This window comes from Polyergus mexicanus, unplaced genomic scaffold, assembly GCF_030449975.1.
Source record: "Polyergus mexicanus isolate NDT 795.1 unplaced genomic scaffold, iyPolMexi1.0 SCAF_23, whole genome shotgun sequence".
NCBI classification, from domain to species: Eukaryota; Metazoa; Arthropoda; class Insecta; order Hymenoptera; family Formicidae; genus Polyergus; species Polyergus mexicanus.
The window spans coordinates 427,280-453,342 of record NW_027223343.1 but is presented as its reverse complement, the minus strand read 5'-3'; the positions used below and the strand labels follow the sequence as shown (position 1 = coordinate 453,342).

General features: G+C 39.5%; 1 protein-coding gene across 9 annotated transcripts in view; it reads right to left on the bottom strand.

Moving 5' to 3' along the window:
• Positions 1 to 345: 345 nt before the first annotated feature.
• Positions 346 to 26,063, bottom strand: part of Liprin-gamma — a 128,243-nt gene continuing 102,525 nt past the window's right edge. For 4 of the 9 annotated variants that reach the window (XM_070313100.1, XM_070313093.1, XM_070313101.1 and 1 more), the window contains 14 exons: positions 25,052 to 25,426; positions 24,371 to 24,747; positions 17,970 to 18,176; positions 17,178 to 17,568; positions 15,129 to 15,218; positions 13,645 to 13,861; positions 11,982 to 12,249; positions 11,402 to 11,749; positions 11,128 to 11,251; positions 10,722 to 10,866; positions 7,571 to 7,763; positions 5,989 to 6,015; positions 4,129 to 4,149; positions 346 to 3,337 (listed from right to left, as the gene is read on the bottom strand). In XM_070313100.1, the coding sequence (XP_070169201.1) occupies positions 3,083 to 3,337; positions 4,129 to 4,149; positions 5,989 to 6,015; positions 7,571 to 7,763; positions 10,722 to 10,866; positions 11,128 to 11,251; positions 11,402 to 11,749; positions 11,982 to 12,249; positions 13,645 to 13,861; positions 15,129 to 15,218; positions 17,178 to 17,568; positions 17,970 to 18,176; positions 24,371 to 24,747; positions 25,052 to 25,426 (3,038 nt within the window). In that variant the 3' untranslated portion in view covers positions 346 to 3,082. The remainder of the gene's footprint in view (positions 3,338 to 4,128; positions 4,150 to 5,988; positions 6,016 to 7,570; positions 7,764 to 10,721; positions 10,867 to 11,127; positions 11,252 to 11,401; positions 11,750 to 11,981; positions 12,250 to 13,644; positions 13,862 to 15,128; positions 15,219 to 17,177; positions 17,569 to 17,969; positions 18,177 to 24,370; positions 24,748 to 25,051; positions 25,427 to 26,063) is intronic. The other 5 variants (XM_070313094.1, XM_070313095.1, XM_070313099.1 and 2 more) reach the window with 5 other exon arrangements.

Genomic DNA, 26,063 nt, shown 5'->3' with positions numbered 1-26,063 from the left:
TCGAAATTATATACCTTTTATCCTCTCATCTGTATACTCTATCATTGTGAATATTAATATTAATGAAGATTTTCTTCATCTTCGGAGATATCTATATATAAATAAGACTCTAAATAAAAAATTATAAGATTTTATCCACAAAATTAATATGTTATATATATATATACATTTAATTATTTTGCTATATGTTTATATGTATATAGATAATATGTCAAAGGATATTATTAAAAAGTATGTTCTATCTTCACTGACAATGTTATAATGAGTTCAATAGAAAAAAATAAAAAAATAAGTATCAAATAGAAATTGAGAAGATTATTTCGCAGAAAGATGTGCCACGCAGAAGTAAAGGCAATGATTTATTTAATCTTTTTCCCAAATGTTTAGATACAGTTCACACAAATATATACAGACATTACTGAGCACATTTACAACGGTTTGCATTGAAATCTGTGGTCGCGCGCGTGATTCGCAACCAATATACATATAAGCGAACGCTCGAAATTGTGTATCGCGAGGTATTGGTCGCGTCGCGCATGTATAATATTATGTATACAAATAAATTAGACCTTAATTAATTTATATATACATAAATTTTACTCAGATACACACACGAGAATGTCACGAGATAATTAGCGTATTAATTCACCATTTCTGCCTCGCGAAACGGCAATAATACTAGTCCGGCAATATAAAATATATCATATCATATGGTCCTGGTCATCCTCTCCGTCAACGTGATTGACGTAGAATCAAATAATCTGACGACCAAACGCGGGTCGCACGTACAAGTATTATTAGGAAATAATTACAATCTACGAATAAATATCACGATAAATATGCGTAATATCTGCAAAATATCGTCTCTCTTCTGACTTTTATGAACATTGGGGGTAAGATAGAAGATTGGGGGAAGAGATTGTACGTATTAATATAATGATACAACACATGGGCCAAGCGTACATTTTGGCAGTACGCCAAATTACAACGCACTCTCGATATCTTTTTCTGGCACTTATCGTTAGATTAATTAAATCGTATCGTATATGGCTTGTATCGTTTATATTTTTCTTTTACCGATGCTCACATTGCATAGTCGATTAATTATATCGTAAATATACAATCAAAAATTATCCGTTTATTCGTTTGGAGAATAAGTCTGTAAAAGTTGACAAAAGCTTATACACCTCACGGATCACTTTATTTTTTATATATTATATATTATATATTATAAGTGAGGGACAAATAAATTATTATTTAGAATTTTGTCCCTCACAAAATGATCCATAAGCTGTAAGTTTTTGTCAACTTTTACCAATAAGTCTTTTTTCGCATAGAATTTGAAGGATTCTTGTATGACAGAAAAGGAATTTTTTTTTCAACATTAATTGAATTTTCCAATTCTTCTTTTCGATACATCAATAACGAAGAATGGAATGTATTCGATCTTATCAAGCCGCGGACTATGATGGAAGACTTAGGTGTCGAGATGCGATTTTATGTTCTTCCTAGTTTCTAACACGAGTATTTATGACGTGAGTGTCGCTTTCAGCTTATTTGATAAAATTTCCACTTTAAATGGTCGTAGGAAACTCATGTAGATATTCATAGAAAGTAATATATAAACGTACACGTAAACATATATACCATATACGACGGATGTGAAAAAGATATAACTTTGTGTCGTTGACATCATTTTCAGCCATGTTAAAACTTTTAAAATTATTTGTTCGTTCATAAAGATCGTTTCATAATCAAAAATATGCTTCGACGATTTTTTTTGCACTAGCTTATGAATTTACGATCTAAATTAAATATTGGCGTTTAGAGAGTTTGTCATTCGCGATAATAAAAATAAAAAAATTTTCTCCGACGAAACGTTTGCGAGATATTGTCATCGCAGTATAATTTAAATAAATTAAATTGTTGATTCTTATTTTTTAATCCTATCTACGGCCATATATAATTATATATGTATATTCTTTATTCTATTTATTTCCCCGTTATATATCGTCGGCATATATATGTCGGTATGTATCAATAAATGTCTCGATGTGTTAATAAAATTTGGTCAGATCTCCTTTCATACCTCTTAATGTCACGATATGCTTACCTGATATTTGTACGACATATAATTATTCTGTAATCGTGAATAACTCTGAAATAACTGCGGTTAATTTACTCATCCATTAGAATATTATCCCGGATATAATCGTGTCTCGTAAAATGTCCGAAATCGCTCGCAATTTTGTTTCAACCCAATTAACGTATTGTCTATTACAGTTGTCACGTCACATAACAAGATTATTTAATTATTTCGACTCATTGTAACAATAATGATTAGTCGAGAGTATCGGGATCAAGCATCGATCCTTTTATCAAATTTATTGTAAATTCGATCAGGTCACCTCGATGAAACATTCTTACGTCCGTAACATGAAACATTTGAATCTTACATTTAATATATTCTCAATAGCTTGTCGATAATCATCTCTTTGAGTCATATACAGCCTGCGTCTGATATAATGAGATTCATTAAGCATTTAGCTCTAATAAATACGATTACCTTGCTGCTTTTTTTCGCCGTAAGCTATTCGTATGGAGTTATCGTTAACGAAAGAGGTAAAAGACAAACAAAATTTAGATCCTCGAAGAGATCAAGGTGTGTATCCTTTTTCATGGATAATTCGCCAGATATGCCGGTCGTGTCACACCCGTTCGTTCAACGAGACTTGAATGTCGCGGCGACTAGCTAAGCCAAGTAAGTCCTCGGATTGGCTTTCGAGACACTCGCGTCTCCCTTGGCGGAGCACGACGACCATGCCTCCTCCGCCAGACTGCCGTATCTCTGCACCCCCGGGAAGGGCGGCCCGGAACTCTGCGGCGAGTAATAGCCACCCTGTAACTGATGATAATAATTGCCGCCCGACTGCTGCTGGTATTGCTGATATGGCTGCTGCTCGCCACCGGCCAGGACATTGCTGTAGCCCGAGTACGAGCCCGAGTACTGGGAGGAGGAGGACGAGTAACCGCGTTCGCTCAGGCTGCGGTAAGGCCCCGCGTAATGGGGCCTACCCTCCTGTCAGACCGGGGTGCTCACCGCGGCCGTACTTATGTACTCGATGTCGCCGATACTCTTGACGCGACGGTGCCGCTTGCCACCGCCACCGCCGGTCGTCATCGGTCGCGGTGGAAGCTGCGGTGGCGGTGGCGAGGTGCTGCGGATGCTGCTGCTCATGTATTGGCACTGGCTGGCGAGGCTGCCAGTGTCCGAGGACGACGATGGTGATGCCTTCTCGCTTCTAGGCCGGAGACCGAAGGCTCTGCTCAGGGATCCCTGTGAAAAGGCGCCGTACGTTTAGACGGTAAAATTCATCGATATGTTCAGACTTAAGTGGATCTCGACTTTCTAGAGGGATCGAAGCTACGAGCAAACGAGCGACCGGGAGATGCCCAAGTGCCGATAAAACTGGTTTGGACAACGCGAAAACTTAAACGACTTTCTAAAGATTTTGTTTTTCTAAGAAAAAAAAGAGCAACTAAAAAATTGAAATATTTTTAAATGTCTCTTACATGTCTTTTGAATTTTTGCGTTGCTTGGAAATTATCGAGTTGAGAGTGAAAAGGCGCTATGGACCAGGCGGAATGCCTGGAAATTTAGATAGCGACTTGAATTGTCAGATAGCCAATAAATTCTTGTTTCTGTATTAAATATAAATTTTAATATCTATAATTTTTTCAGCGCTCTACTAATTTATCTAATATTACGATTTCTTATCGCATGTTTGTGATGTTTGCACAAAAGTAATTAAATTCATTATCTAAATTTCCCTGAATCTTTGGCTGAAATGCGAGGATCGACGAATGTAAGGCACGATTCAGAATTCGCTGGGTAACAAAATGATTCTTGCGTGAATGGAAGCATGACGTATTACGACAAAAAAATGAAAGTCCCTCGTTTTCGTTTCGTTACTCCTCGACAAGCATCGACAGGCCCATCCTGATCGCAATAATTTTCAAATGATACGGTGCATGAGCGGGATTGCAGTGAGGGATACTTCTACGAGAGAGGGATACGCTACACGGGAGATAGATACGAATTTACGACTGTATTAATGATACGCATACCTGTGAGCTCCTCCACGACAACTAGCAAAAGGACGAAATAAGGTCGATTAAGAAATCCACACGTTGTTAATTTTTCACATTGAAATCGCCACTTTATATTTACACAATCGATTACGACGGGCTATCGCGGGGCACCGTGGTGCCCCTCGGTAATCATAAATAATATGGCCCGCTATAAATAATACGGAACGTCTGGCTACTGGTAAATCGAGCTGCGTAATTGCATAATTTAAATCGCTACTCGCTATAAAGGTGTACCTTAAGACACGGGACATTCTGGTTACATACATAAGGAGGATACGTGTTAGGCTAATGTATATGCTCGTTATATACAGTGTTTACAATGTGGCATAACGCGTACATCGGTGTACTTAGCACCGAGAATGGGCGTGTATAATCGCGGGATTAGATAATGCGCAATTTCACCGCGGCTGCACCCGGGAATGATCGATCGACTTTTGAATATTTCATTAATCTATTAGTCTTACCTTCCTCACCTTCGCCCCCTTCCTCTGATACCTTTAATTTATTTATCGTATTAATTTCTATACGGCAGATAAGAGTTTGCGCTTTAATTATCAAACGGATTGATTCGACAAATTTATTTTCCCCCAAAATTTTGTAGAGTAAATAAAAAATATACACAATTATTTCCGTTACGTTTTTTAACACGCAAGCATACACACAAGCTTAGATTGTAAAAATTTATTTTAGATAGAGAAACACACATAGAAAGAGATATAAACCCGTTTTCCTCCGCGCGAGTATACTTCCTTTTCTCAGTGCGGCAGATTGTCTGGCAATCTGATTGGGTTATAAAGACGGAAAAGAGGTATATAAGTAGATGATAATAGATACAAGGAGAAGATGTGTTCCTTCGCGATCCGTTGCGTTCTCTATAATTGCCGGACTGCAAGGTTTAGGCTCGTACCCCATCAGTCTTTTTCTCTTTTACCTTGCAAGCGGATTCTCTATCGTTAATTCAATGGATCGGTATTCGCATACGCGATCGAATAGTTTCTCAATTATCCCGAAGCCTCACCCTTACTGTACACGCCAGACTTTTCCTTTTCACGATTACTCCTTTGCTCGCGTTTTCCAGGTTTTACGATCGACGTCAAGATCCATAGGAATCGCCCGTATCTCAGCGAAGCGTTACGTCAAACAAACAGCTGATCAATTAATCGCGTTAATAAAAAAAAATATTCCCTTTCCCCCGGCTTTCTCGCTTCGCTGAGATCGAAGATCTTGTCTCTCGAGCGAGGAAGCGTGCGCGAGAAAATGCTTTGTCGCTCCACGATGCCGATACATTTGTCATACCGATTATAGGGCTTCCTACTTTACTTTTCTAGAAAAGAATACGGGACACGAGTTCGCGATCGATCGAAATCATTTCATAATCTGATTGTCGATACATTCGATTTGATACATAAATATGAATATTTTACAAAATCATTTGAGAATTTTATCGTAAAACAATTTTTCTCCGAAATTACATCATGTAAAGAAATTGATTATAATAAAATTAAAAATTAGACACGATCGATTGCTCGCTCGCTTGTCGTCGCAGAAATCGTTTTCCCAAAGTCTTCCGCAAGTTTGGAAAACGACCAAGTAATAAAAGTAATCAAATTAAAATTCAGATTGGGATAATTTTAAAATCAGTAATCACGTTAGACTTAATTTCGGTTTACTGATTAATTAAGGACCTTGCGAAAACGTGCTGAGTTTATTCGACTACAATGATGCAGCGACTCCGTAATAAGGGTTCTATGGCATAATGGAACAATGTATAAAGAATTTGAGAGAAAGAGAAACAATGGATATGTATATATATATATATGTATATAAATACCGAACCTTTTTCAAGTAAAGAAGACTGCAGGTCTGCGATGATCCACAGGATGCAGGGACAATGATTAACATTAGGTTGAGCTCATAGCTCACAGCGTGAAATTCTGTCATTGACTCTCGTCATATAAAATTTTGACGAATTATCTAAATGAGTGGAATTTCCTTTCACGTAGCAAATTGAGTAAAAAAGATTTTTTTGAACAAAAAATATAATATATATATATATATATATAAAGACAAAAAGATATACTTTATTCAATGTATTTATTCTAAAAATAAAATATGATAATGTTAATTATATATATAATTATAAAAAATTTTTTTAACATATAAAATACATATTTGTTATTCTGTTCTATCTTTTAATAAATTTAATAGATGTAAAGCTAATTTGAAATTATCATCCGGAATAATCGTTCATTTTTTGCTCGACAAAAGTCAATTACAGATATTATGGGAAAATATTACGCTGTAGGGCGTTATGCGAGCGTCCTTAACTAAGCAATGCCATGCAATCATGCTAATAATTAATAAAAATAAAGAGCTGATAATCGCACAGATGAAATGAGCGAAAGTGAATGCTAAAATGAGGCGAGAAAAATGGTCCCGCAACGCATTTGCATTTAAAATGAAAATGCTTATAATGAATCTGTTATGAATTGTGTCTGCATTTTTCAGTGCGTTTATCTGTGCTATACAATCGATTATCAACATGGCTTATATTAATTAGACAGTTTACTGAATTAACATATGTCGAGAAAATAATTTATCTCAGAAAATGATGGTTACTTTTTTAATAATTTATAATATATATAAGAATTTTCCGTAATATATGAAACTACTTTAGAAATTAATGTAGCTCTTAAAAACAATAGGACATATGTTTAAATACATTTTTTTTATTGTTTTAAGTGCTAAATCAATTCCTGAAATAGACTCTAAATATTACAGAACATCTTATATGTATTTTTTAAAAATAAATATTAAATATTTATTTATCACATACACATAATGAAAGAAAGAGGGGTAAAATTATGCAGCCAAGAATGTGTATCATTCTCATTTTTATTAAAAATTGAATGAAAGAAAGGGAGAAACAAATCCATCGGTATAATCCCAATAAGGAGAAAGAATTAAGACCGTCACACAGATATCATGTCTCAAAATATAAATTTTTCTAGGATGCAATGATCATGATTAAAGCATAGGCTTTTAAGGAAGCAATTCGCCGAGAGAGAACTCTCCGAATGATATATCTCGCACTCGATTCTTATTTCCTTCCAGCTCTCAAAATTCAATTATACGATTTTTAATTTCCGCTACATATAGAATTTAATATATATAATACAATGTAAATTTTTTTTGTATATGATAAAAAAGGAAAAAAGCATGAAGCGTGTAAAAGATCATCCAAATGTATCGAATTCAGGAAAAAACGTTCACAAATCTATTCAAAGGCGATTGTTTCTAACAACCCGCGATTAACCCGTAATAAATGACACGACAGACTGAAAAGAATCAGGAAGAGTGCATAGACAGGCGAGACGACCAGGGAGGCTCTCGTTGAATCTAAACGTTAATACATTACCCTGAGGCTGGATCTGCGTCTGTCGACGGTGCCGGTGTGATTCGCCGTCATATGAAGGGCCGACAACGAGCTCTGATGATGCTGTAGATGCAGGGCCCTGCTGCCGCGACCAAGACTACCGCCCGCGCTCGCGGTGCTCATCGGACGGCCGCCACCGCCGGTGCTGTTCCTCGGGACCACCTCCAGCTGACTTCTACGCACACACGCACACCACCACTTTTCATGCACGCCTTCTTGCGCGTACACACGCGTCCACGAACGTCCCTCGATCACGGACACACACACACGTGCGGCAACGTACTACAGCGAACCGCTCTCTGAATTATCATTCTCTTCTTCTCGAATCGAATTCTTGGAAAAGAATATATTTCTGTTTTGCAATTTTTTTTTTGAGATGCGAGACATGTATTTTTTTTCGATTCTCGAATATATTCTCGGTCGATTAAGAGTATTTTTTGTGTTTTGTAAATTTCTCCGCGATATCTTCGATAATCGATGGATATTATTGATAGTGGCTCGCTGCAGATGTCTCCGGCGATATAGAACGATAGAATCTATATATCTCATAAATGAATATCTAGTTATACAACATAAATATACATACACAAGCATTTTGTGCACCACCGATATAGAGTATAATGTATAATGTTTACTGGACTGTTAAATACGCCGGGGATGGTCTCGTCGAGACCGACCGGGACGCATTTCCAGCCTCGCTAACCAGTCAACGAGAGTAAACATCGAACAATCAAAGATATATGTAAATATCAAAGTTGGCAAATCAGAAAAAGATAAAAGGAATCATATAATATGCAACTGGTGGTGTGATTCCTGGCCAGAGAAACATTCGGGGAGCTGCGTAAGATGATTAGGGAAAACAAAACAATTCTTACGCATTATTAATAATTGACGAGGGAATGGGGAGGGAAGCTAACGATAAGAGGTAGGGGCAATCACGAGGATGATTGATTTAATAGCTAGAAAAATGCAATAAGGATTTCTTTAACGATAGAAAATGCTTTCTACGTGTCTTTTAGGGGGTTCAGAAGGGGGTGCACTGATGTCTGACCAAGGATTACACCACGTTCACTAAGATTAACGTGTGCTGTACATAGCGCAGTGCAGTGCAGGCGGCAGCTGTGGGCTACGGCTCAGCTATTAGAGAAACATTACCGGTGGATCCGCGACCGAGTGCGACTTGCAGACCCAGAGAATCTCGTGCTGCGACTGTGCCCCGGGTAACTCCGACAATAGAGTACCGAGACCGGCACGTTTCCACTGGGTGGTTTCATAATCGCGCATGTTTGTATATGTACATTATATGTCGACTGTATACTGTATTTACGTGTGTGTATGCCCGATAATATCCAAGGTATAGCGTGTGTATTAAGACTACGAGTGATTATTTCGCGGCGCTCGCGCGATCGATTGCGATCGAGAAGATCGTCGAGCGAGCAAGCGAGCGCGCGCGTTCTCGGCTCTATTTATAATTTCGATATGTCAAGGGAGTTCACGTTTCAGCTTAATTTCTCGTATATATTTCAGTTCGTGGAGATTGAGATCGTTAGCGCGCGAATTTCTAAAGCGCCGCTCGACATCCACTCAATACGAACGAAAACTCTTCTACTGGAACTATAAGATTTGAAATAATATCCTCATAGTGCGATTCAAAAAAAGGTGACGTAAAATCTAGATGAAAATTGCACTCCCTCTTCATATCCTTCGTTTCCGAATCGATCCTCGGGATATTTACAACTTTTCCCCTCGACATTTCCTAGCAATACGTTAAATTACGTTCCGTCGATTACGAAAACTTTCTGCGGAAGTTGACGAATATGCGTCTCTTACGCGATATCTCTAACTTTATTCGTAGAAATTCTGGAAAAAGTAACTGTCTATCGATTACCAGCGACTATACAGTAACAACTCTATCTCTCCGGGCTAACGTTATTTTACGATGCGAGTATCGATCGTTTGCGGCAAAGAGGTGAAGATTCCGCGCGTCGGCTCGTTCGGAAATTTTTCGGCGCGGCGATCAAGCGCGAAAGTTTCTCGAGAATACTTCAGAAAAAGTCTCGGGAAAAAAAATGGAGAACACTATATTGACTATTTTGTCCGCGCGCACAAAGCACTTCTATAAATAAATAAATAATTGACGATGCTCTAGCAAAAGTCTCTGTTGTCTCGATCGCTGTAAAGACCGAAGACGGATATCGCGATCGAGTATTTATTACGATCCGCGACGTAAATCGACGATTCAACTTTGATCATCGTACATGGACTTGGACGCGGAGTCCGGCGTGACGTGTCGTTCGTTGCTTTATAACTTGCACTTGCTACTTCCGCTTGGAAAACGGTCCTTATTCCTTCCCATCACGTTCTCTGTCTCGAGAAACGGAGCCTCGAAAGAGCGCCTTTATACGACGAACGTAAAAAAAGCTCAATTCCATTTTATTGTCCTTTATCTAGCTATCGAAATTTTCCACGTTTGATCGAAAGATCGTCTCTTTGCTATCTTTCTTTTAACCAATGCGCGATTAGCTACAAGGCAGCGATATATTTTTTTTTTATCGAAGGATAAATTTTTCACACAAGAAATTTTAGTAGTAAGCGATGCTTCTCGCAATATCGGGCATGGCCCGATAAGTCTCTTTATTTCAAAGAAAGAGAGGCATTCTCCTCTCGTTTCCCATAGCCTTAAAAGGCACGCTCGTTTTATTGCGTGACTTGACACAAGCTGTTCAGAGAGAGAGAAAGAGAGAGAGAGAGAGAGAGAGAGAGAGAGAGAGAGAGAGAGAGAGAGAGAGAGAGAGAGAGAGAGAGAGAGAGAGAGAGAGAGAGAGAGAGAGAGAGAGAGAGAGAGAGAGAGAGAGAGAGAGAGAGAGAGGAGAGAGCGTATCTGGCTCTTATTTGACACGTAAAGCGCGGTGAAAGTAGATCGAAGCCATATTCGAGTGACTTCGAGAGAATCTCGAGACTAACATCGAATTTCCGAGGCGCTCTAAGGAGACTCTTTCTCGAGGCGTGGAACGCCCAAACGCGGGTTAGTGTTCCGGGGAGACGTCGGTCTCGTTGACGACGAGAACAGCGACGTCATGACGATTAGTGAGCGTTGTCCAGTGTTGCTTCTGGATGACAGTAGACTGAGTACCTTGCTGGCAGAACGAGCGCTTCCAATTCGGCGGTTAGGTGCCGTCTAATCATATGCTTGGCCGGCGGTATGCCCAACGCGGTGGCCATGGTATCGCCGGTGAACGACGGTTCCAATACAACCAGAGCACCGTGTACACCCGAGTCTGCGGAGAAGATGGCTTTTTTTTTTCATCGTAAATACGATTTCGACAGTTCGTCGAAGTGTTATCGGGATTAAAAGTGGAAGGTTGTTTCTCTCATCCGCGTGTATTTTTATTTTTAAAATATAGATATATGCCGCTCAATAATTATTACGATAAAAAATCACGTAGAAGTAAGAAACTTTCTTTATGATAAGAGAAATTATAATATGCAAAGTTGAAAGATTTTTAAGGACATAGAATAGCTTGTCAGGCGAAATTCACCTTTCAAATTCTCGGCGTATTCCGTGAGATCGATATTCCTCGCCCACCGAATGAACCTTTGATTCGTCCAGACCAAAGGATCCGTGTCAACCTGCTCGCATTGATGTCTCCTGACAGCGAGCGCCTGTCATACAAAAGCGTGACGTCATCTCTTTAACGGTATTACTTAGCCGCGCAATTACGTCGTTTGATTAATCCTCGCAGAGTATCGATTTCAAAGCGATCGTCTGTGGCTTAATGAGATCATATAATGCTCGCTATAATTCTTGCTCACCTGTCGATCGTAATTCAGCATACGCAGCAGATGAATACCGTGAACGATGCTCGCCTGATGAAATTTTCTCGTAACACCGAGCAGTTTCTCGAGCTCCTTCTTGCTCAGATGGTCCAGCATACGCGCATCCACCATGTTGGTGGCGAAACTCTCCGAGTATTGAGCCAGACCGAGATCTGGCAACCACTCGGAACTGACCCAAGTATGACCGAGCTGGGCGATGCAGGGATACCGAACGTGGCTAGGATGCCGATGTTCCTCGATGGCCAGACGCAGCTTCTTCCGATGAAGCGGATGCGTCACGCCTAAACCAGCTTCTAGCTCGGCGTCGCTTAACTCAAGTAGAACCTGCAAGTAACGGTCAACCAATCATGAGTGCTTCGATCGGAATCATGCGGTTTATCATTGACATAACAAAATCTCGAAAGAAGATCTTTTGCATACGAAAGATATATCTTTAACATGCGATTGAGATTAATAGTAGTAAGCTCGATTCCAGGAAAATCTCCGCACTCGTATCAACGGGTTAAACTGTTTTAAAGCTCCCTCGTGGAACAGGACAAATCGACAAATCCTTTACCTTGCCCGATTTCACATTCTCAGCACATCGTGGTCCGTATTGCGGCATCCCAAGAGCCACCTCTAACCAGGCTAAAACGGTCGGAGCTCGCCATCGTTCCATGGGCACGGAGGCCGCTTCACGGAGCAAACGAAGTTTTTCGGCGTAACCCTCCTCGGTGAGAGGTGACCACGATCGATATGGATCAAAGCCGTCCGCAGCCTCGTTGCCGCCGCTTCCAGCACTGGTACTGTTTGCCGTCTTCCGATGTCGCGAACGGGCGAACACTCTATCAAAAGAGAAAACATCCATCCATATACATATATCGATAAAACGGAATATCATTTCCTTTTGTATACTTTGCTAATATCCATTACATAATATAAATTTTTCTTTTTCTTCTAATGCTTGTGACTTCCTCTCGCGAGATGCATAATTTTCTGTTTATTATAATATGTCGAGATAATACGTTATTAATCAATTGTACTCTGTCAGAAATATTATATGATAAAAAAAGAATACAATAAAAATTAAATATTATAAAATTAAATAAGATGTTATATTATAAAATAATATAAAATATTATAATAAATTTTAATAAATTATAATTAATATTATAAAATTAAATATTATATGATGAAACAATAGAATTCGATTTAGAGAGTAAATACATTTTTATGTAAAAATTTTGATTTATTTTAAATCTGGCTAAAAACAGGAGATTAGTTTCTTTCGGTGAAGATAAATCTAATGTCGCTCTCGCCAATTCGGCGGAATAATGGAGGCTTAAGAGATTCCTATATCGGAGCGATACTCGTTTTATACTTAAAGAGACAACCCATCCATCATTTAAGGTAAAGTCATCTCGCGAACCTGACACAGAGGGATGAAAGCTTCACAATATCAGCTGTAGTTTCCAGATGTGAAAAATCAATATGTTTCCCCTGCATCCGAAAAGACGTTCCGTTTCAAAAGATTCTATTGTTTCTGCGCCAGCAGTCTTTGTTATTTCTACACGTCGTGAATCTACATCGATCTTTCTCCAACGTCGTCGTAAAGAGTTGCAGTTTCCCTTTTATCGTGTTACGAACTCATTTCACTCATTTGTAACACACTGCTAGGAAACTGACTAACTGAATGAGAGACTTGCGTGGTAAGTAACGTTCTACGAGTCGTCAAAATACAAAAACTATCGAACGGTGCGGCAGCTGTTACGGGCGAGCGCGTGTTTGCAAAAATCAATGAACTTGTCGTGCGCTCTTGAAAAACCATTCCATTTAATTCCGCGACGCGACGTCGTCGTGGAAATCTTTTGCTTTTTTTTTTTTTATTTTGTTCCGCCAGAGTCATTTATCGCAACCGCTCGTTTTGTGTCACGCGTCGATTATATTCACTGCGACAAAACAGTTTAGCTCGCGTTTACATGTAAAATGCATCGCTTATCGTACAGTTACCGTCTCCGCATTTCTCCAATAATTGCGATTAAATGTTTGCGTAATGAGCTAAACGTAATGTACGATGTATTGCTCAGTTAATACAAAATTAGCTTCAAATAAAGGATAATATATATATATATTTTTTTTTTTCGAAATTATAAATTTATGTCATTTTCGAGGTACTTTCGACTCCATGTCGCGCGATGGAAAAATCTTTGAACGTACATATAACGGGGCGACCTTCTTACCTTGAAATAGATCCCCATGTGCCGCCGCGAGTGGCGGACGATCTCGAATGTGCGGCAGGTGCGACGACAGGTGGCGGCTGCTTGTTCCTTCTCGGTTCGGATTCTAGCGGGCTGGATAGCTGCTCGACCGATCGTGATAGCGAAGAATTGTCCATGGACCTTGAGAATGCGTTCAGCGGCGATAACGTGGGGCTGCAATCTTTTGGCGTAGTCGCGGCTGAAAACACGAAACTCCATTGAGCATCGTATTATTATTATTATTATTTTTTTTTTTTTTTACCGAGAACAATTTTCTCGGGACGAAGACAGAAATAAATGGATAGACAGGTAGATTGCATAGAAATGTAACGAGATATGCGAAGGATATAAATGCGAAAGCCCCACTCGTATTAATAAATAGAAAACCGTCGATGAATTATGCTACACGAGTTATTTAATTATAATATGTCACGTTAGAGAGAAAATTAATATTTAAAGAAAAAATATTAAAAGAGACGCACATATGGCAGAAAGAGAACTAATTAATTGGCATTAATGTCATTAAAGATGTTATTAGTGTTAAATCGGCGAACATTGACGCAGAAGCCATCAATTATTTATTTATCATTTAATCTATTTAAACGTATCGCTATTTCTTTTATGTTAAACATCGTTTCGGCATGTCGGCAAAGTCTTATATGTCTCGAGCTATTATTCTGTTTAATGATAGAGCGAAAGATAATCGATGCAAGTCACATAAAGAACACATAACGCGTCGTGCAGCGATCCGAGTTCGAGTGCAAAAAAGGTTCTTCTCGTGGGCATAGCTCGTTCTTGTCATCTGTCAGGTTTGCGGTACGTGCATGCGCATGCATTCGAGCCGTGTAGCAGGCAGGGCTTATGTATCGGGGACACATCCTCGGGGGAGCCTCTCGGCACCGGTTTAGGCTCCTTACGCATCGAGAAGAACGATGATTTATTCGCCGAGTGCCCTCGATCCCTTTCGAAAACACCGTTCGCTGTATTTAAGGCGCACGCTCACGCATACACGACGAACACACATACCAAGAGATAAATGACTACAGGGTGATCGGAATTCGATAGCGATCGATATCTTTCGAGTCGTCGAGATTTTCGGAGATTTTTACGGGAGAGAGAAACATCGACGTTGATCCTCGACGATGAAAATGCTTTAACGCGATGTACGATTATCGTGTCGAATAACTTTAACGATTAATCGTTAATCCTGCGCGCTCGATCGATAACGAATCGGTCACCCTGCGATCGTTGACGATAGAAGACGGAAGGTATCGGAAAAAAGGAAAAGAGGCGCACATAGAGAAGCAGCATAGGTCGTCGATTAGGGAGGGTACGACGAGATGGAAGCCGGGAGAAAGAGAGCGCGAAAGAAAGAGAGAGAGTGTGACAGGGGTAACGTGACGACGACGACGACGACGACGACGACGACGACGACGATCAGATGATTTATGCTCTTGGACACTTACATTGGTATATATGGGATGGTGCTATGGAGGATACCACGGAGATGCTGTCCATGTCGAGACCGCTGCCCTCGACCGTAATTGTCGGCGTGCCTGCGCGGAAATATATAAAGGACATCAATTTCGAGTGAAGGGAGGAAGAGTGCGGGGAGGTGTCAATGAGGCCCCCGTCGGAGGCCTTTGCGTCCCTGAGGGCTGTCAAGAACGAGCTTTCCTCGAGGTCTCACACGCTGGCGTCGGCGAGCTTGTGTTCTTTATGTCGCGCGTCGCCCTTATCAGGGATAATGCGAATTCGTCACTGAAAGTGGAACGGCGGACATGTCGCGACGTTGGAAGGTGCAAAGTAACTTGACATCCCTGACTTTTTCGTCGCGAGATGACGCGGTCGTTAGCGAGAATTTCCATCCGGTTAATAGGAAAAGTTTTAATTGATAATTTCGCGCGCGCATACGAAATAATGTTTAATTGACTAATTAACTTTTAATTTCACGGTATATTATTAGCTGTGTGAAAAATTCGGAAGAGAGCTCTCACTATCGTTTTACATAAAATTATGAAACTTTTCTCCTTCTCTCCTTTGATTAATTATTATTGGTTAATTTTATAACTATATATATTACATATATTCTTAAATTAAATTAAATTAAATTAATCATAATTGTATAATAGGAGTCTATTTATACGATTAATATCATTAATCTTCTCTTGTTAGTCTCAAGCACACTCCCTTCTCTCGTGAAAACGTTGAAAAACAAAGTGATAAAGCAATATCCTGAGCAAATATTTAACTTGATAACGTAACACGATAAGATTTTAGATAATCCTGAAACTTGAGCGTTCTCCTGTGCGTGTTCGAGGTACATCCTTACGTGCTTTCGCGAAAATCATGCACGCGCGTCGAGCCCGCGCGCGCTCTTTAGCGACCGCGAATGTTTGCCCGAGGAACCCAATCGATCAAACCGTTTTGATGCAACGGCACGGCGATTGGCTGAATAATACATGAAGGAAGCGTGCTCGATTAGACCGCCACCACCTACGTTCGATTAACATTCACGGATGTCGGACGCCAGACTATTTTTCAAACCGGTACTTAGCCGGATGTGCACTGCAATCCCCTCTAACTAGACGATTAATCTCGGAGCTCGTTGCACCTAAACGCCGGAGTCATTATCTCCTAAGCGGGTGTCGCTACGATTGTGATTAATAGTAACGTTAGAGATAGATCTACATATTCCTGCGGTTTTTTTTTTTTTTTTTTGTATGTCGCGTCTTTCGGGACGAATTCTACTAGTCAGTGACTACGTCGTTTCGTATTTCGATATTATATAATGCTACAAGAGTGTTATACAATATTTATTTTAATTAAAACTGAGATCAAAATTAAACTTTAATATAAATGTAGATATATAAAAAGCTTACTGTTATTGAATATATGTTATAGAAATATTAAAAACAAAATCTTTCGAATAGATTCACGAAAGGATACATTGATGTAATATTAATGCATAACAAATACACACACATACACACACAACAGGTTAAAGAAATTTTAATCAGAGAAAGAGATTTCTACGAAAAAAATTATAGTCGAGACGACTCATCTCGTATAATCGCTGCAACATAAACGTAGATAGATAAGAAACCTATATACTCTTATTATTAAAAGCGAAATCTCTCTCCTTCTCTCTCCCGAACAGGTTTATGAAAAGATACGTTAATGCACGACACGCACGCGCGCAGCTTATACTTAAAAAAATTTTAATCATAAAAAGAGATTTTAGTAAGAAAAAAAAAAATTAATTAACTCGACTCATTTCGTATAATGCTGCAAGAGAAAAGGGCAATTCCGCGCTTGAGCGTAGGCGCTCATCGCGTAAACAATTTACGGGAGACACGTAGTCTGTTCGTTTTAAAATTCTCCCTTTTCTTGCACAATTCCGTCCCCCTTTCACCCTTCAATATCTAAGTATATTTCCTCTGCACTTTTGTTTCGTGCGAAGAGCTAAAAGAAAAGAAAAACCAAAGCAGTGTTCAAACGCTGTCAAAACTCACCGTCCGTCGTGGAGTCCGAGAGATTCCCGCCGACGCTGGTTGCACCGCCGCTCTCGCGATCACTGGACCCGCGGACCCCGCTGTCAGCGCTGCAGCTGCCGCGATCGCCGGCCTGGCCGCCGGAGGATGATCCTCCGGCACCCGCGCCGACGCCCGCGTTACCCACGGACACGCCAAGTTCGGTGATGCCCAACGGAGGCTGCGAATTAACGTGGGGAATGATGCCGCAGCCTCCGCTACCACCGCCGCCACCACCGCCGCTGCTACTCCCGGCACCGGGAGTCGCGGCGCCGTTTACGCTGCCACGTGGAAACGACACCAGGGACTCCTGATCGCTCAGACAGATCCCGCCGACGCCGCCGCCGCCGCGTTCCGCCAGCTGACGTTGCAGCTGTATTAATGCAGAAATATATTTCGAAATGTAAACCCCCCCCCCCCCCCGAATATAATTGTATAAAGATAAGATCATATCTCGTGTCAAATTTCGAATATTATTATATATGATTATATAAAAAATTACATATGTTACTGGATTTTTTCATAACTAATTATGTATATTTACATCTGACCATGTTATATCATTTTTTTTTTTTTTTCAAATTGATACCAAATAATTATTTAAATTTGTAATCTGTTAAACTACGCGCAAGGAATATACTTAATTTTTTAACAATTTTTATATATCGCAATTTCTCTCTTTCCCCATCTACGGTGATCGATCTTTTTCTCGAAGCCGAACCTCATCGATATTAAACTCGATCCAGAATTATACGTTCGACGAGTAGGACTCACCTCTTTTATGGTCGCGTGTGCGTGAGAGAGGGCGGCCTCTTTGTCGGCCAAACTAGCCGCGAGGCTCAGGCTTCGATCGGCCTCGTCTCTCGCCGCCCTTAAAAGACTCCAGCGTTCCCTCTCCCTTTCCCGTTCGCGTTCCTCCGACGATATGCCGGCTCCTTGCTGCTGAAGACGTCCCAGGGTCGCCTCGTTCTCTCGCATCCGCTGCAATCAACGGTCAAAAGGACCATGTCCAGGCAGTAACTCCTCCCACAAAACCTTCACCATCTACCCGTGGCATGCGCGTGTTCCGAAAATCGCAAGGAGCATTGGCAATCAAGGACAAACTGGGCAAACTGCTGATTTCGATCCTTGTAACTTTCTCCTCCGTTTCGCGATACGCGTCGAAAATTTAACCGCTCCAAAAAAAAAAATCTATATCTTCGTCGTCAAAAAATAATTGTATTTTAATACCGTCAGTATTTTAGTACTGTGTTTAACAATGTTAATTTCGACGTTGTAAAATCAACACTGTAAAGCGTTTGCGGAATGAGTTAATAATTAATTACGGACTCGGGGCGGATTGCGCGCACGGGGATATAATGATCGATATTTATACGACGAAATAACTTGAGCCGCGCACTGACAGAGCGATGATTTTGTCGACACAGTGGGCAAACTAATAACGGCGGTGAGAGCAAATAGCCGTTGGAAATCAAACTGAATTCGAGAACAAATATTCAGCTGATATTCGCGAAATTGTCAGTTCGCCGTTCGCGAAACTGTTTCGCGCAATCATTGCTTATCTGAAGCGTGTCGCCCGAAGTGAACAACAGACGGAATGACACTCGAGATCCGCATATTCGATACGCACGTGACATGCACGATTTGACGTCCTCCGCTGATAATTCCGTCTCGCGTCGTAAGCATAATTAATACACGGATATAACTACGCGCGGTTAAGTGGAATAATCGAGGATGAGCGCGGCGCAAATTATTTTCATCCAATAATAAAGTATAATATTTTTTTACGAAACTGTATCTGAACAAGAAAATTATTTTGATTTTCTATAGATATTATGTTGAAAATGAAGCTAATAATACCGTTTTTGCCTTGAGAATACAAATATATTCTCAATTTCTTTATATCGCGTGAAAGATTCTCAAGTAAAATTCTACGGTCAAAGTTCATTAAATAAACGGGAGAATCACAACGAGAATATAGGGATGCGTTTTCCGCGATTAAGGCAGTTAACTCGATTATATTTTAGTGCGCGAATAAACGTGACGTTTACCATCGACCATTAGCCACTCCGTCGACGATATCGACTCTACAAAGTTAATCTACTTATCTCTTCCCCGAGAGCAAGTAACTCTGTCGTATGTATAACAGGTGTTGCAGCAAGGTTTATCGGCTAAACTTTGCGGCAACACGGTTATTACAGACGGTGCGAATCACTCGGGCGTCGGTTGTTAGCACGTCGTAGCTTCAGCCTCAAAAACTATTGCGTCATATCGCCTGGAGCAAAATTTGTTATAATTGCGACGAGGAAAGTCATTTACGCGAAAGACATCGGAAGTTTCTCCGAGATTTTACTCTTTCTCTCTCACACTATACTAATTCATCTTACTTACGATAGATTTATCCTGCTCTACAGATAGAGTATATACCGCTGATAAATTATTTCAGAGAATGATAAAAGAGTGAGCACTTTATAAACTTCATAGAAATTAGAAGAAGAATTCGAGGAAATTTTTTTATTACCATCTTGTATACGCGCACAGAGTTCTTTTCTATTAAAATTTTTCAGAGCGGTCGTTGTGTTTATAAACATTCATAAAGCACTCAAGAATATTAAATTCCTTGAAAGCGGACTACTGTATACAAATGCGCGGATAATGTCTACAATTTTCCGTGGCAGAGCGATGCAAGAAAAAAACCTAAGTAGTTTGGAAGCTTCAGCGCAGCGAGGAGATAATTCCATCAGCGTTTCATAAGCGCATCGTCGGGATATGACATTGGATGATAAACAGGAAGAACCGGAAAACATTTCAAAACTCGCGAAACCGAACAAAGGCCAACGGATTAAAGAAGATGGCACGCGAAAAAATAAATTTATTCACGCGTATCTACATCGGTCAAAATTTCCTCCGTATTGAATGACGTGCACGCATGAAATTCAATACATAACATAGAATTTAATGTAAATCGTGAATGGTTTATTAAAAAAATAAATAAATTTTATATACTATATTTTTCTTTGTGCAACAAATTCGTGAAACAAAAATTTGAAGAGGATTACATTAATTAATTAAATTGGTTAAATTATAAAATTGGATAAAAAGTTGGAAGAGTTTGTCAATTATTTCAGAAATCATCATAGGCAATTGCGAAAATATTATATTATCTCGAAAAATTAAATAACGGAAAAAATACTTCTTCTGCTTGAGAACGCAGTGTTCTCGTGGAAAAAATTGAAAACAACGTGGAATAGAAAATTATAAGACGCGTCCGTGTACCAGGCATAGTAATATGTCGACACTCACGAGAGAGATAAAGTGGATTACGCAAAAAGAAAGAAAGAACGAGTATAAATGAAGAAGGGAGATAAAAGAAAATTGACGGGCGCGCGCTTTACGGAGAGAAAACTGTCGTAAAACCGGAGGCGACGCGTACATTTTTTTCGGTATGACAAGAGCGACATGAGAGGAAACTTACAGTGCTTGCGTGCACCATTGCTGTCGGTGACGTTTAGTCTGATATTTTCATCAGGAACCTTCTCTAACAATAAGTAACGAAGTCATTCTGTTAGATAAATAAATAGTAGCGAAATTTCTACGAGATCAAATTGTGTGTCAAATGGAAAACATTGTCTTTAGTTTGATAGAATAAACACCATGGTAATTATATGGTAAATATATATATATTATATGCAAAATTTATAATATATGTAGTATTTTAGATATTTATGCAGTGTTTAAAATGTATTTATAATACCAATGAAAATTCATATGACAATATATTATATACGAAATTCTTTTTTCTCTTTAAAAGTTTTATCAAGAAATATATATTTATGGAAAATTTTATAAAATATTTCACGTAATTTTCTGTGCGCGTAACAATCGCGTGAGTCGTGCGATTCTTCTCGCGTATTAATTTTCTTTATAATAATGTGATGCTCTTTTTCCTCGTTGCAGCATTTTCAATCTCAAGTTTATATTTCGCATTATAAGATTTTATAAGATATTCGCGTTAAAGAACATTAAGCCTACATCACAAAATCTTAATAATTAATTGCTGGTTGCTCCGTCAATATCATGCGCGCAGAATAATAATACTGTTGAAACATCAACAACACACTATCGTGACTAATATTACGGTGGTTCTTTTGATTTTCGCGTAGCAACATCTCATCCGAGGATAATACAATAAATATTAATTATTCTCAACATTTTACGTGCGCGAAATCATACTATGTCATAAATACATATCATTAAAAAGGCATTTTCACGAAATTATTGCTATCGTAAATTTCCAATCAAGTAAAAGACAGAAAGATAAAGAGGTAGAAAGAGAAGGGGAATTGCTCGTTCTTTCATCTTATTGTATTCTCTAATCACTTTTCAAAAATTATCTAAGAATTCTCATCATATACTATTAATAAAATTCTTTTTTATTTTGTTTATTTTATTTGCGTAAATAATTTTCAGATTTTTGTAAAATATTGTATATGTGTGTGCCTGACATATTTTAAATTTATTTTATAATTAGTTATATAATTAAAATTCTTTTTTCCAATTTAATTATTTTTTGTCGTCAAAATAAATCTCGCGCGGATGTTTCTGAATTTATTTTTTAATTTGATACTCCCATTTTCATTTCGTCAAAATAGCTTCATCAAAGGCAAATCGCTTTTGTGTGTGCGTGTGTATGTGGCCGGATATTTTCAAGTGCTTAATAATCCGCGTCTGTGTGAGTGCGCCGTTTTAGCTTTCAGGAATATCGCCCTCGGGTCTTTCGAGAACCGAGGTTGAGCCGCGTCTTTGTTCCGGAGTTGATAACAATCAGTAGCGACAAAAGCTCGCCACATTATCTCTCTCTGTCTCGGCACATCGTTACACATTGGCTTAAGACCAAACGGTCCCGTTATACCGAGGGAGGAGTAATCTTGATACACGATGCGCTCCCGAAGTCGGTCCTCGAGTCTCCTCCGAGCGCTAATGACATTTCATCCACGAGTTTCACTATCCTCGTGTTTCTCATCCTCGGGAAAAAATCGCTCGAGGCTAAATTCAATATCTGATATCGTTTTGTCGACCTTAAACTCTCTGCACATTATACATGCGTTTTTTTTTTAAAGCAACGAAATTGAAAGATTATACGTCGAATGCACCTGGTGCACGAAGAGACCGGTGACGTTCGTCGATGCCGGCGGATGCCGTTGTTCGTTTAACGGAGTTGAAATGACCGCATCCCCGCGCGACTCGGTTATAACGGTCTCGACAAAATGAGAAATTCCGGCAAATTTAATGAAAGTATTTAACGGACAAAATTGCCGTCGTGTACCGACTCCGCTTGCCAACTCGACATGCGCGCATGAGAAGATTGAAACCGGTGGTTGTACGACCGTCAAACACGACTTCAACTTTAATCGTTGATAGCTTTTCTGCCTTTCTCTCTCTCTCTCTCTCTCTCTCGTCGCGTATAAATATTTGTATCCTTTTCTATAATTCTCTTCTTCATAATATATTTTTTCAAGTTCAATATATATGTTTGACAATGCAGGCATCTGTAAATGACGTTTTTCTGCCGCTCGCGGTTTAATACAGTTTCAAGTAACGAGTTAATTACTGATTAACTGCCCGGAGCTGTACCGATCGTATATAAAAGTTTTTTAACTAAATTTTCACACAACGGTGAAGCTACCTCTCGCTCTTTTTTCTTTCTCTCGATATTTCCGCGTCGCTTCATAAAAACGCATTAGAAGCGAAATTAAAACCCGCCGCGGAGCGGTTTCGTTAGTCGCTCGTTCTCGCGTTGCTCTCAATTTTCATTAGCTGGACGCATTAGCGCGCGAGCAGAGGATTTTGTTACGCTTTAATAGTTAAACGTTCACTCTGCCTCAAGTCGTGTCGCATTTTCTCCAGCGATCTACCTAGTTAGAATAACGAAACGGGCGAGATTAAATTCCTCTTTATTTTTCCTCCCTCTATCTTTTCTAACGTTATCGATACAATTTCATCTTTATCGTTTTTCGTTGAGATTTAAAAACTCAAAATTAGAAATCGTTACAATATCGCTAGTGGATATCGCTATATGCTAAAGGTTGTGGAAACGCACAGCGTCGGCAGAAAATGATATCAAAGGATATTTATAAATGCTAAAGACACACGCTCGATGTAGCGTCGTCCCTTTATACCGGCGGCAATTAATATGTTACCCTGTAAAAAGGAAGCCGCTCTGTCTCTCTCTCTTTCTTTCTTTCTCTCTCGCTAATGCTATTTCAAGGCATTGCCGGAATTATAAAACCCATAAAGGTAAGCTATCCTAAAGCGGGTATCGTAATAATTAAATTGTTGTTCAAACAATTTAATTACATATCTTTCGTACATAATCGCTTTTTCTTATGTTACGTGGTAAGTTCTTTTTTTTCGCACAATTCTTTTTACAATAGCGGTAAAAGAATGAGTTAGAAAGAGAGAGGAAATTCTAGCGACGTCGAGGCAATTTTGATAGTTGAACGTTCATAAATATCAAGTACGGCGTCGTATTTTTCTCGGTTTCATAGCCATCGGCTTTTCTTAATTCATTGCCGCGGCCCCTATCGAGAATCGATCCTTCTATATGAAACATGCAAATTGCGAGCGGAGAGGCATTAGAGTTACTTCTCGACTGTTTACTGCTCCCCCGTTCGTAGAATGCAAAAATGTGGCGATTAAAATTCTCGAACGTGACTTGCCCCGAATAAGTTAGATGACGCGTCTTCTCTCACGTGCACGAATGCGAGATGTAGACCAAAAACGCGCATTAAAAATGCATAAATTATGGGAATATTTTTTATTTTCAGAGAAAGAGAGAAACGCCGTCGATTGTTATCAACGGATATAAAACCAATTCTAGAACATTTTTGTCACAGCTTGAAAGAATTATGGAATCTTTCCAATATCTTCTAACACGATTCCATCGAAACCTTTTCGTATAAATCGAAAGTTATAACTATCTTACAAGAAAGAAAGAATTGACGTTCTTCTATTTTTTTCGAACATATATTTTCGCCGTATCTTCCTCGCTATCATCATCATTCTCTACGATATTTTCCGACGCCGGATATAACGATTACGTGTCATTAAAGTGAGAAGAAAGTATTCAAGAGGCCACATGCGAAGAGTATTACACGTTATTCGTTGAGACTCACCTGTTCGTAATTTCGTATAAAATCGCGAAGTTCGCGCTCCTTGTCCTCAAGGGTGCCGTAGAGCGCCTTCATCTGATTGAGTAGATCGAACTTCTCCGCTTTGAGACGCTTCCGATCAGCCTTCAACGCCTGCAACGCTTCCTTTGCGTGTTGCAGTTCCATTTCCAGGGCGACGAAGCGGGCCTCCTCCTCCATCACGGCGTCTTCGGCGCCGACCTCGCCACGTGCCGCGCCGCTCAGCAACAACCTCCTCAACCTGGCGACCTCGGCCACCAGCCGTTCGTTCTCCAGTCGCAATCTTCTGGCGCTGGCCAATTCTGTGTGCCCGCCGCCGTGAATGTTGGAAAGTCTGGACGCCACCACCGGATCGCCAATTCCTAGACACACCGAAGAAAAAATATTACTCAAGAGAGAGAATAATTTTCTTCTATATATAAATTTATAATTAATACGAATATTTAATTTATTCCTCCCTTACAAAATAGATGGGGAAAAAATTTTTATAACGAATCATATATTTCCGGAATGATATAACGAAAATCAAAGCATCTGTATTCCTAGTAGATAACTCAATGCCCGACCCAAGATAATCCCCGTATCTCTACTCAATAATATCGAAATGCGAAAAAAAGATGGATCGATTAATAATCGGCGCCATTAATTAAAGGTCGGCCTACCCACCGAGGGAATTAGCCGGGGACGACGGTCTGCTACCCGGTGCCGGTCCGGGCGGTTCATTGTCCTCGTCGCCACGCGCGTCGCCGTCCACCAGATCCTTATCGGCGTCCTTCTGGTCGTGGTCGTTCATCTCCTTACTGGATCGCAGGGAGTCGCGGTTAGTCGATATCCGGAGCCGCTCCACGCTGGAAGGGTCGCTACTGCCGCGATGCAGGAAACCACCCCCCCGGTTACCTGAGCCCCGATCCGGGCTCGCGCTACCCGATCGGGAATCCACGCTGCCGCCGGACCCACCCAGCCGCGTTTTCTCCAAAGCGGGGGCGTACGGTCGACGGGCCTTCTCGCTCGGGCTACGGCAGGGCGAGCCATTTCTTCGCTCTGGCGAAGGAAAAGACCCGATAGAAATTTTTTTTCCACATTTTTTCAAGTGATAAAAAATTTTTTATAAAATAATACAAATATTTCAAAACATAAATAAATACATTTATATATTTATTATAATATACGTGTGTTTTTTAAGCAATGTGTATGCGTACTTCTATTTAGTACTCTGCGTTGATACCACGATTAATATATATATATATATATATATATATATATATATATATATATATATATATATATTAAATAATTAATTAGATAATATATATAAAATAATTAATAAATTATTAATAAATAATGAATAAATAACTTTATATATTCATATTAAAAATTCTGTTCTTTTTTTAAATAATTGAAATTTTACTTTCGTACTATAGCATATCAATTTTATTTCAATAATACAAACCGTATCGTGTGTATAAGTTTCATGTGTTTTGTTCAATTAGCCGCACGATGGATTTATGGAAAGCTTATTTGCAATCAGCATGTAATTTGAATCACTGACTAATTAATTTCAAACGAACAACGAATTTAATGCAATGTAATTCAATCGTATTCATTTTATAACCGAATAATTTTCTCTTAAATAACGCAGGACGATCTTCGGTAGTACTCTGCGTTGATACCACTGCTT